General features: G+C 43.0%; 1 protein-coding gene across 2 annotated transcripts in view; it reads right to left on the bottom strand.

Moving 5' to 3' along the window:
- Positions 1–10,385, bottom strand: part of gosr2 (golgi SNAP receptor complex member 2) — a 77,737-nt gene extending 67,352 nt beyond the window's left edge. For both annotated transcript variants that reach the window (XM_059955722.1, XM_059955723.1), the window contains exon 1: positions 10,229–10,385. In XM_059955722.1, coding sequence (XP_059811705.1) covers positions 10,229–10,257 — 29 coding nt within the window. In that variant the 5' untranslated portion in view covers positions 10,258–10,385. The remainder of the gene's footprint in view (positions 1–10,228) is intronic.
- Between the last annotated feature and the right edge of the window lie 2,655 nt (positions 10,386–13,040).

Genomic DNA, 13,040 nt, shown 5'->3' with positions numbered 1-13,040 from the left:
GGACCACTCGCCTCGAAGCCTGGTGCAGATGCCACTACCACACCGGCCAGCGGAGAGCGAGATTGGAAACCTGATAGGAGCAAAGGATGTTGGGAATGGTGAAAATGCAGTCCTGCGAGAGAGGGGTGAAGATGGCAGAGAAGGAGTTCCGGGGTGGTGCAGGTGCAGACACACCCAGCCCTGAAACACCAGGCAAGGTCATTTGATTCCAAACAATTGGTTTATTGATCATTACTGAATGTCTCTCTGGTGCTTCCTACTCCCTCCCCCTTCCCTTCCCCTTTTCCCACTCTCAGTCCACAATGAAGACCCACATCAAAATCAGGTTTATCATCACTCACATACTTCATGAAATTTGTTTTCTTTTGTGGTAGCAGTACAGTGCAATATATAAAATCACAACAGTACTGTGCAAACATTTTAGGCACCTTACCCTTGCTATACAGTACCTGTGCCTAACTTTTGCTCAATACTATACATTGTGCAGGTTTCCCCTTAAAACATGTAACATCAAATCAATATCTTTTACAATAGGTTTATGTAAATCCAGCATGCGGTAAGCTTTAGTTAAATTGCTTAAGGCTGACAGACAACCTTCCCTCCAGTTCTGAACTGTCATTGCAGGAATTGCATTCAAAGCATTGTACAAAGGAGTCAGAGGAGCTCAGTGGGTCAGGAAGGGTCTATGGAAGAAAATAAACAGTTAGCATTTCAGATTGATACGTTTCATCTGGACTAGGTCCCAGATCCAGTCTCAAAGAGTGGTTGTAGATGGGTCATATTCTGCATGGAGGTTGGTGACCAGTGGTGTGCCTCAGGGATCTGTTCTGGGACCCCTTCCCTTTGTGATTTTTATAAATGACCTGGATGAGGAAGTGGAGGGATGGGTTAGTAAGTTTGCTGATGACACAAAGGTTGGGAGTGTTGTGGACACTGTGGAGGGCTGTCAGAGGTTACAGCAGGACATCGATAGGATGCAAAACTGGGCTGAGAAGTGGCAGATGGAGATCAACCCAGATAAGTGTGAGGTGGTTTATTTTGGCAGGTCAAATATGATGGCAGAATATAGTATTAATGGTAAGACTCTTGGCAGTGTGGAGGATCAGAGGGATCTTGGGGTCCGAGTCCATAGGACACTCAAAGCAGCTGCACAGGTTGACTCTGTGATTAAGAAAGCAGACGGTGTATTGGTCTTCATTTATCTAGAATTGAGTTTAAAAGCCGAGAGGTATTGTAACAGCTATATAGGACCCTGGTCAGACTCTACTTGGAGTACTGTGCTCAATTCTGGTCTCCTCACTACAGGAAGGATGTGGAAACCATTGAAAGAGTGCAGAAGAGATTTACAAGGATTTCGCCTGGATTGGGGAGCATGCCTTATGAGAATAGGTTGAGTGAACTCGGCCTTTTCTCCTTGGAGTGGCAGAGGATGAGAGGTGACCTGATAGAGGTGTATAAGATGATGAGAGGCATTGATTGTGTGGATAGTCAGAGGCTTTTTCCCAATATGCTGAAATGGCTATCACGAGAGGGCACAGTTTTAATGTGCTTGGAAGCAGGCACAGAGGAAATGTCAGGGGTAAATTTTTCTACGCAGAGAGAGGTGAGTGCGTGGAATGGGCTGCCGGTGATAGTAGTGGAGGTAGATACGATAGGGTCTTTTAAGAGACTCCTGGATAGGTACATGGAGCTTAGAAAAATAGAGGGCGATGGGTAACCCTAGGTAATTTCTAAGGTAAGGACATGTCCGGCACAGCATCGTGGGCCAAAGGGCCTGTATTGTGCTGTAGGTTTTCTATGTTTCTCCTTGATGGCTGCCAACCACAGCCGATAGGACCCATCTGCCCAGAGCAACTGGTTTTAATGTGCCAGTAACCCACCTTTGCCCTTTCTCCTGTCAGTCGAAATATTTCCGATGGGCTTAGGAGCTTTCTGGGAAAAATGAGGAAGGTGTAGGACATGTATATTCCAAAAACAATGAAATACTCAAATGACAGGGTATAACAAAGCAAAAATTAGTGGGAAGACAAAGGATTGGGAAGCTTATAAAATCCTACAAGCAGATGGCAGATGAACTAAATGAGTATTTTGCATCAGTCTTCACTGTAGAAGGATATAAGAAAAAAAGTCAATTCAATTCAAAATTCTGCGCACCAGATGTTGAAAGGTGTGAGGGAAGAGAAGTGAGTGCAGTTATTATTACAAGGGAGAAGGTGCTCAAAAAGCTGAAAGACCCAAGGGTACATAAGTCACCCTGACCAGATAAACTGTACCCTAGGGTTCTGAAAGAGGTAGTAGTAGAGATTATGGAGGCATTAGTATTGATCTTTCAAAAATCATTGGACTCTGGCATGGTACCAAAGGACTGGAAAATTGCAAATGTCACTCCACTCTTTCAAGAAAGGAGGAAAGCAGCAGAAATGAAATTATAGGCCAGTTAGCCTGACCTCAGTGGTTGGTAAGATATTAGAGTCAATTGTTAAGGATGAGGTTATGGAGTACTCAGTGACACCGGACAAGACAGGACAAAGTCAGCATGGTTTCCTTCAGGGAAAATCCTGCCTGATGAACCTGTTGGAATTCTTTGAGGAGAATACAAGTAGGGTAGATAAAGGGGATGCAGTGGATGTTGCATATTTGAACTTTCAAAAGGCCTTTGACAAGGTGCCACACATGAGATTGCTTACCAAGTTAAGAGCCTATTGTGTTATAGGAAAGTTACCAGCATGGTTAGAGCACTGGCTGATTGGTAGGAGGCAGTGAGTGGGAATAAAAGGATCCTTTTCTGGTTGGCTGCAAGTGACTGTGTAGGGGTTGGTGCTGGGACTGTTTTTCTTTATGCTGTATATAAATGATTGAGATGATGGCTTTGTTGCCAAGTTTGCAGACGATATGAAGATTGGTGGAGGGGCAGGTAGTGTTGAGGAAACAGGAAGGCTGTTTGATGGATTAGGAGAATGGGCAAGAAAGTGGCCAATGAAATACAATGTCAGAAAATGCATGGTCATGGATTTTGTAGAAGAAATAAATGTGGAGACTATTTTATAAACAGGGAAAAAATTCAAAAATGTGAGGTGCAAAGGGTCTTGGGAGTCCTTGTGCAGAAAAAACCTAAAGGTTAACTTGCAGGTTGAGTTAGTGGTGAGCAAGGCAAATGCAATGTTAGCATTCGTTTCAAGAGGTCTAGACTACAAGAGCAGAGGTGTGATGCTGAAGCTTTATAAAGCAATGGTGAGGCCTCACCTTGAGCATTGTGAACATATAAGCTCATCTAAGAAAATATGTGCTGGCATTGGAGAGGGTTCAGAGGAGGTTCACAAGGATGATTCCAGGATTGAAAGGGTTATCATATGAGGAATGTTGGACAGTTCTGGGCCTGTACTCACTGGAATTTAGAAGGATGAGTGGGGATCTCACTGAAACCTTTTGAATGTTGAAAGGCCTAGACAGAGTAGACATGGAAAGGATGCTTACCATGATGGGGAGCCTAGGACTAGATGACACAACCTCAGGATAGAGGGGCGTCCATTTAAAATGGAGATGCGGAGAAATTTCTTTACCCAAGGGTGGTGAATTTGTGGAATTTGTTACCACAGGCAGCTGTGGAGGCCAGGTCATTGGGTATATTTAAGTCAGATTGATAGGTTCTTGATTGGCCGTGGCATTAAAGGTTATGAGGAGAAAGCTGGAGAGTGGGGCTGAGGAGGGGAAAAAAGTACCAGCCTTGATTGAATGGCAGAGCAGACTTGATGGGCCAAATGGCCTAATTCTGCCCCTGCATCTTATGGTCTTACACAGCCACTAAATTATTAATAGTGTAAGAGCCAAAAGACAGCTTTATAGATAGGACCTCATAAAGCTTTTCTGTGTTTACTTTCAGTTTTAAAATCAACTCAGATACTTAAGGTGAGGCTTAGAGTAGCTTTTCCAATTTCATTGGTACTTAAATCACCTGAATTTGCCACTCTTTTTACATAAGTGAGTTCTTACTTTTCAAAGTCCAAGGTTCCTTATGTTTTACCTGAACAACACACTACAATCCTGAGTATTGCAAGAGTTATGTCAAAGAATTGTGCCTCCTACCCCAGACATTCTCTCTTCTTCCCCCTTATGTCAGGCAGAAGATACGAGAGCTTCAAACATGAACCACCAGGTTCAAGAGCTTCTACCTTGCTGTTATAAGACTGTTGTTAATAATGAGCTCTTAACTTCTCCCAATGCACCTCGTCATGGCCTGGCACCTTATTGTGTACCTGCACTGCACTTTCTCTGTAACAAAAGCATTAAATTCTGCATTTTATTTTTTTTCCTTGCACTACCAAAATGTACTTATGCTTTGAAATGATCCGTTTGGATGGCTTCCAAAGCCAAATTTTCCACTGTATCTTGGCACAACGGACAATCATAAGCCAACTTAATTTCAGAGGAGGTGGCTAATCATCCTGACATGCACAGCAAGAGAGCTATCTAATTCCACTCTCCTCCTCCCCAAAAGGTTTTTATCTCTCACTTGGTCATACAGATAAGTAGGAATCGGCAACCTAGTCTTATTGCCTAGTCAGCCATTGGATAAGATCAAGCCGCAGTGTAATCTGCTTACAGCCAACCAGCAGAGAGGAGTCGGAGTGGGTGCGCATCACCAGAGGCGGTGCGACGCAGTGCCCAAGCTGGATTTGGTACTGCCCCCTAGTGTTCGCTCGGCAGAAGACAAGCCCTATTGTGTTCCACTGCAGATTTCTGCAAGAATCTTGGGACTATATTTTTATTTCGTCTGACTGTATTTTATTGGTATTGTATATGTGCTTTGTGCTGAGTGTGAGTGTTGGTACTGTGTTTTGTAACTTGGCCCCAGAGTAATGCTGTTTTGTTTGGTTGCATTCATGGGTATTCATGCATGAATGAATGACAATTAAACTTGAACTTGAATTGAGGGGTCAGCAATGGAAAGGGTGAACCGCTTCAACTCTCCGAGGTTCTGTCCCAGGCCCAACATATCATTAACACAATTACAAACAGCAGCTCTGCTTTGTTAAGTGTTTCAGGAGATCTGCTGTGGCATCAAAGCTCTTGAAAATTTCTATAGCGGACTGTGGAGAGCATCCACCACACCCTGGTATGAGGTTCCCAATGCACAGGACCACACAAGGTTGCAAACACAGCCATCACTATCACGGGCACAACTCTCTGCACCATCAAGGACATATCCAAGAGGAGGTGCCTCGAGAGCAGCACTTCAGGAATCCTCAACATCTCTTCTCATTACTACAAAAAGGAAGATGTACACAAGCCTAAAGAACTACATTTAGTGAATTAGAAACAGCTTCATCTCTTCCACCAACAGATCTCTGAAAGATGCATGAACATTATTCCTTTTATGTAATAATTAATTTTTGCAATTTATAACAAGTGTGAGGTATTACACTTTGGAAGGAAAAACCAAGGTACAAGGTACATACAAGGTAAATGGTCGGGCACTGAGGAGTGCAGTAGAACAGAGGAATCTGGGAGTACAGATACATAATTCCCTAAAAGTGGCGTCACAGGTGGATAGGGTAGTAAAGAGAGCTTTTGGTACGTTGGCCTTTATAAATCAAAGTATTGAGTATAAGAGTTGGAATGTTATGGTGAGGTTGTATAAGACAGTGGTAAGGCTGAATTTGGAGTATTGTGTGCAGTTTTGATCACCGAATTACAGGAAGGATATTAATAAGGTTGAAAGAGTGCAGAGACGTATGTTGCCGGGACTTGAGAAACTGAGTTACAGAGAAAGGTGGAAGAGGTTAGGACTTTATTCCCTGGAGCGTAGAAGAATGAGGGGAGATTTGATAGAGGTGTATAAAATGATGATGGGTATAGATAGAGTGAATGCAAGCAGGCTTTTTCCACTGAGGCCAGGGGAGAAAAAAACCAGAGGACATGGGTTAAGGGTAAAGGGGGAAGTTTAAAGGGAACATTGGGGGGGCTTCTTCAGACAGAGAGTGGTGGGAGTGTGGATTGAGCTGCCAGTTGAAGTGGTAAATGCGGGCTCACTTTTAACATTTAAGAAAAACTTGGACAGCTACATGGATGAGAGGGGTATGGAGGGATATGGTGCAGGTCAGTGGGACTAGGCAGAAAAATGGTTTGGCACAGCCAAGAAGGGCCAAAAGGCCTGTTTCTGTGCTGTAATGTTCTATGGTTCTATAGATGTTAATATCTTTGCACTGTACTGCTGCCACAAAAAAAAATTGGATAGTCCTCATAATAAAATTGATAAGGGTGTCGGTGGCCTAATCAAAGGTGGTGATGATTCAGCATATAGGAGGGTGATTGAAAAAAATCTGGCTGAGTAGTGCCATAATAACAACATCTTATTTATTGTCAGCAAGATCAAAGAACTGATTATTGGCTTCAGGAGAAGGAAACCAAAAGCCAGTCCTCATCAAAGGATCAGAGGTAGAGAGGGTCAACAACTTTAAATTCCTGGGTGTCATCATTTCAGAGGACCTGATAATTACAAAGAAAGCACAGCAGTGCTCCTACTTCCTTAGGAGTGAACAAAGATATGGCATGACATATAAAACTTTGACAATCTTCTATAGATATGTCGTGGAGAGTATATTGAGTGGCTGCATCACAACCTGGTATGGAAATACCAAAGCACTTCAATGGAAAATCCTACAAAAAGGTAGTGGATACAGCCCAGTACATCACAGGTAAAGCCCTCCCCACCACTGAGCACATTTACACAGAGCGCTGTCATAGTGAAGCAGCATCCATCATCAGGGACCCCCACCACCCAGGACATGCTCTCTGCTGCCATCAGGTAGAAGGTACAGGAGCTTCAGGACTCACACCACCAGGTTCAGGAACAGTTACTACCCCGCAACCATTAGGCTCCCGAACCAATGGGGCTAATTTCACCAAATTTTACTTCCCCCATCATTGAAATGCTCCCACTGAGTTTCAAGAACTTTTCACCTCATGGTGTTATTTATTGCTTATTATTTCTTTCTTTTTACATTTGCAGTTCCTTGTTTGTTGAACACCCAAGTTGGTGTGATCCTTCACTGATTCAGTTATCAGAACCATAATCAGGTTTACTATCACCGGTATATGTTGTGAAATTTGTTGTTTTGTGGCAGCAGTACATTGCAATATATAATAAAAACTGTTAATTACAGCAAGTATATATATTAAAAAGTTAAATTAACTAAATAGTGCAAAAATAAAAATATAAAATGTAGTGAAGTAGCATTCATGGGTTCAATGTCCATTCAGACAGGGCAAGAAACATTGAATATTTGCCTTCAGGCATCTGTACCTCCTTTCTGATGGTAGTAATAAGAAGAGGGCATGCCCTGGGTGATGGGAGTCTTTAACGATGGATGCCACCTTTTTGAGGCATCGCTCTTTGAAGATGTCCTCAATCCTGGGGGAAGCTAGTTTCCTTGATGAAACTGACTGAGTTTACAACTTTCTGCAGTTTCTTTTGATCCTGTGCAGTCCTGCCACACCACCCCCCCACAAATGCCTGGTGAAGGGTCTCAGCCTGAAATGTCCCCTCCATACATGCTGCTTGACCTGCAGAGTTTCTCCAGCATTTTGCAGGTGTTGCTCTGGAAGCAGCACAGAGTTTAAATGGTACATGGAGTCACTCAACCTATCGAGTTATCTCTTTCTTTCCTCCATTTCATTGATCTTGAAGGCACTTCCTGATCTGCTCAATAATTCCAACTATTTTTCCAGAATTGTACAGGGAAAACCTAGATATTGTTAAAATAACAGCACCTGCAATATAGGGGATGATTTGCAATCACAAGTTATTGTTTTCCCCAAAATGCCAAAAAAATTTTAAGATGCTTAGAAGTAGGTACAGAGGAGATGTCAGGGGCAACGGTGGTCGAGATGGATACGACAGGGTCTTTTAAGAGACTCCTGGATTGGTACATGGAGCTTAGAAAAATAGAGGGCTATAGTTAATGTCTAAATTAAGAACATGCTCTGCACAGCTTCGTGGACCAAAGGGCCTGTATTGTGCTATAGGTTTTCTATGTTTCCAATTACACTTAGTGGCCACTTTATTAGGTATAATAGGTGCCCACTGAGTCTATGTTCATGGTCTGCTGTTGTAGTTCATCCACTTCAAGGTTCAATGTGTTGTGCGTTCAGAAATGCTCTTCTTCACACCACTGTTGTAACGCATGGTTATTTGAGTTGCTGTCACATTCCTGTCAGCTTAGACTATAAGACATATGAGCAGAATTAGGCCATTCGGCCCTCAACTCCATATATCTGCCTTCTCACCACATCCTTTGATGCCCTGACCAATCAGGAAACTATCAACTTCCACCTTAAACGTACCCACGGACTTGGCCTCCACTGCAGTCTCTGGCAGAACATTCCACAGACTCACTACTCACTGGCTAAAAAAACTCCTCCTTACCTCTGTTCTAAAGGGTCGCCCCTCAATTTTGACGCTGTGCCCTCTAATTCTGGATATCCCCAGAACAGGAAACATCTTCTCCACATCCACCCTATCTAGTCCTTTCAACATGCAATAGGTTTCAATAAAATCCCCCCCAACATTCTTGTAAATTCCCATGAGTACAGGCCCAAAGCTGCCATACGGACCTCATATGTTAACCCTTTCATTCCCAACATCCTCGTGAATATCATCTGGCCTCTCTCCAATGAGAACATATCCTTTCTGAAATATGGAGCCCAAAACTGTTGACAATATTCCAACTGCAGCCTGACTAGTGTCTTATAAAGCCTTAGCGTTACCTCCTTGCTTTCATATTCTATTCCCCTTGAAATAAATGCCAACATTGCATTTGCCTTCTTTACCACAGACTCAATCTGTAAATTAACCTTCGGGGAGACTTCCACGAGGACACCAAGTCCCTCTGCACCTCTAATGTTTGAATCCTTCCCCCCATTTAGATAATTGTCTGCACTATTGTTCCTTTTATCAAAATGCATTATCATACATTTCACACTGTATTCCATCTGCCACTTTTGTGCCCATTCTTCCAATTTGTCTAAATCCTGCTGCAATCGCATTGGTTCCTCAGCACTACTCACCTCTCTGCCTATCATCGTATCATCCACAAACGTTGCCACAAAGCCATTGATTCCATTATACAAGTTACTGATATACAAAGTGAAAAAAGCAGTCCCGATACTGACCCCTGAGGAACACCACTAGTCACTGGCAACCAACCAGAAAAGGTCCTTTTTATTCCCACTCACTATCTCCTGCCTGTCAGCCATTCTGCTATCCATGCCAGTAACTTTCCTGTAATGCCATAGGATTTTATCTTGTTAAACAGCCTCATGTGGTACCTTATCAAATGCCTTCTGAAAATCCAAGTAGATAACATCCACTGCCTCTCCTTTGTCCACCCTGCTTGTTACTTCCTTGAAGAACTCTAACAGATTGGTCAAGCAAGATTTCCCTTTACAGAAACCATAATGATTTTGACTTATTTTATCATTAGTCTCCAAGTACTCTGAAACCTCATGCTTAATAACAGATTCCAACACTTTCCCAACCACTGAGGTTAGGCTAAATGGCCTATAATTCCCTTCCTTTTGCCTTACCCCCTTCTTAAAGGGTGGAGTGACATTTGCAATTTTCCAGTCCTCTGGCACCATGCCAGAATCAGGTAATTCTTGAAGGTCATGACAAACGCATCCTTCAGCAACCTCTCTCGGGACTCTGGGATGTAGTCCATGTAACGTATCCACCTTAAGACCTTTGAGTTTGCCTAGCACCTTTTCCTTTGTAATAGCAATGTCACTCACTGCTGTTCTCTGACACTCACGGTCCTCTGGTACACTGCTTGTGTCTTCCGCAGTGAAGACTGATGCAAAGTCCCCCATCACTACCTCGCCAGCATCATTTTCCTGCGGTTCAATATAAACTCTCTCCTCCCTTTTACTCTTTATATAACTGAAAAAACTTTTACTATCCTGCTTTATATTATTGGCTAGTTAGTCCTCCTACATCTGGAGGAGGAAATCACTAGGCCCATCAATTGAGTGCTGCATACTGACAAAGTTAGAAAGTTCTAACTTGTTTCCGTCGACATCCGTACAAGCTTTTCGTCTCATTCTCAGTGTTACACTGAGCCACCCTAACTGCAAAAGGCTGGGGTGGAAGCCCAGTGGAGTGTCCGCGGACAAAGAGCAATGGGCCTACCCCTATCCACCGCCCTGCACCTCACCATACAGTGCCACTTACTTATTGGTTTGGTGATATAAAGTCTCCATCCTGGGAGGCCCGGAACCGGAGGCCTGGAACTCGGGATATCTGAGAACGGGAGACCGGGGATGATGCTCGAAACCTCGGCCTCTCTCAGCAACACGTCACCACTTGATTTCCCTCTTCAGGACCCGCCGCAACAATCTGTGCCGGAGAATCCCACGTCCTTCCAATTCAAATGGTTTACACTTCTAATTATTATTTTTAAAACCAGTTCCTATTTGATTTCATTTTTTTCCGAATTCTCGTGAACCTAACTCCACTTCGGCATTCCCTTCCATAGTTTAACGGCAAAAGATAGGGCGTATTCTACCGGCGACTTCAGCGGGCGCCTCAAGGTCTTTTATCTGCTTCCGCCTTCAGCAAGTGGCTCCAGTTCTGCAGGGCAATGTGCACCTCTCTGCTGCTACAGTACCTCCAGAGCTGACATTACCGGGATGAATGTCAACAAGCTGTATCCAGTTTAATTATCTGCCTCCCTGCCAAAGAAAAAACTAAAATAACAGTGGAATAGCAACGTGGCGGAAAGCTGCAACTTAGGGAAACAAACAAACAGGTAGCAGAGTAGAGAAAGAAAAATATTTAACTTTTCAGACCGATCATCTTTCAACAAAACTTTTGAAAGTTCTTTCGAAATATCACTGACTTGTAATATTAATTCTATTTTCCTCCAAAAATAATTTAAAACATAACGCTGGGATATTGTTAATCTGAACCAAACACACAGGCACAAGTGCTTATAACATTACTTAAATAACCTCTGACGTGTTTTTTTTACCATTATTTACAAAAACATATTCTGACAAAATCAAACGTCGTGCCTTATGCCGATATCGGCAATGGTAATAACATAAAGTGTCAGCTCAGAAATATGATGTTGGGCTGCAGAAATCGTGGGACAAATATTTTTGTGAGGAAAAGTATACTGCTATTTAGAGGAGCTCAGCGCTTGAGCAGAATCCGGGGGTACCTTAAAGTGGTGAACAACATTTTGGATTGAGACCCTGCACTGTGACTGAGAGTGCGGAGGGGAGATTGGCAGTATTTATTTATTGAGATACAGCATGGAATAGGCCCGTCCACTCCTTCAGCGGGGTTGAACCCTGGTCGCTCGTACTGTAGAGTGTTGTGCCAACCACTAAGCTACCAGGGGTGAGGTAGTGGCTGGCAGGTGAGGAAGAAGAATGAGGGGTGACTTCATTGAAACCTATGAAATAGTCAACGGCCTTGATAGGATGTGGAAGAAAGTGGAGAGGATGTTTCCTATGCTGGGAGAATCTATCACCACAGGATACAGCCTCAAAATAAAGGGGTGTTCTTTCACCATGCAGCCAGAGAGTGGTGAATCTGTGGAATTCTTTACCACAGGCAACTATGGGGGACCAAGCCTTTATGTATATTTAAGGCAGAGGTTGATAGGTTCTTGATTGGTCAGGGTATGAAGGGATACAGAGAGAAGACAGGAGATTGGGGCTGAGAGGAAAATTGAATCAGCCATGATGAAATAGCAGAGCAGACTTGATGGGCCAAATGGCCTAATTCTGCTCCTGTATCTTATGGTCTTATGGTGATTGGTGGAAGATCCTTATAAACTACAGAGGGGGAGCAGTGAGAGTCTTTTGTTGAAGAGAGGAGGAATGTTTCCTCAAAGTGGGCATATCTTGACGAGAGTCTTTAATATAATGGAGGCAAAAGACTGCAAGTACTGGAATCTGGAGCTAAGATCAACCTGCTGGATAAACTCAGGGATGGACAACATTACAAGTAGAACCCCTTCACTAGGACCAAGTGCAGAAGGAAGATGGCCAGTAGTACGGTAGCGTAGCAGTTGGCGCAACACTATTAGATCTCTGGGCATCAGAGTTCAGAGTTCAATCCCGGCTTCCTCCATGAGGAGTTTCAATGTCCTCCCTGTGGAATGAGTGGGATTCTTCTAGGTGCTCTAGTTTCCTCCCATAGTGCAAAGATGTACTGGTTTGTAGGCTAATTTTACATTGTAAATTGTCATGTGATTAATCCAGGGTTAAAAGATGGATTTCTGGTAGCGCAGCTCAAAGGGCTGGAAAGTCCTTTTCCTCACTGAACCAAGACTTCACTCTGTTAAGCCTCACTGTTGTGCAAAGTCCGTCCAACATTAAAAGAATTCATGCATTGTCACAAGGAACACTGTGGCAAGTGTTGGTGTGATGAAGCAGCCTTGCCTGACTCCAGTCCTCACAGGGGTAGGGTCTGCCTTGGATCTGTTGGTTAAAATTACAGCTTGGCCATGACCATGCAGCTGATGTTAAAAAGAGAGGGGTCAAAGTTGAAAAGGACTTTTGCACAATCTCTCTTGTTCCAGACTCAAATCACTATATAACAAATAATAGTTCCACTATAGACTTATAGACTTGATTACGGAAGCTTGCTTTAAACAAATTGGTTGTCACAATTCCTATATTAGAACAGTGCCTGAACTTCAGAACAACTGTATTGCTCATAAAGCACTTCAGAATATTCAAGGTTTGTAAAGGGCAGTACAAGAATGAACGTCCTAAATTTTTACTTCGATTAAAGGAAAGGAAACAAAATTGTCAGTTACCAAGTTTCACAAAGCAATCTCAGGCAAAACAATTACTAACTTAACATGAGCAAATGTGAAATGTTTAGAAGTGGTACAACAAATTAGTTGGATTAGAGGAAGCAATATTAGAAAGGGAGTGTTATCAAAAATTATGATTTTCATGGGGTGCTGGGAGATATGAATCAGTTTAGGTGGGAAAGTGTGACGCAAAAGGAAACTGATAATTGA

Source organism: Hypanus sabinus, chromosome X1 (genome assembly GCF_030144855.1).
Source record: "Hypanus sabinus isolate sHypSab1 chromosome X1, sHypSab1.hap1, whole genome shotgun sequence".
Taxonomy (NCBI): domain Eukaryota; kingdom Metazoa; phylum Chordata; class Chondrichthyes; order Myliobatiformes; family Dasyatidae; genus Hypanus; species Hypanus sabinus.
Note: the sequence above shows the minus strand (reverse complement) of the source record. Positions and strands in the feature narration are given on the sequence as shown.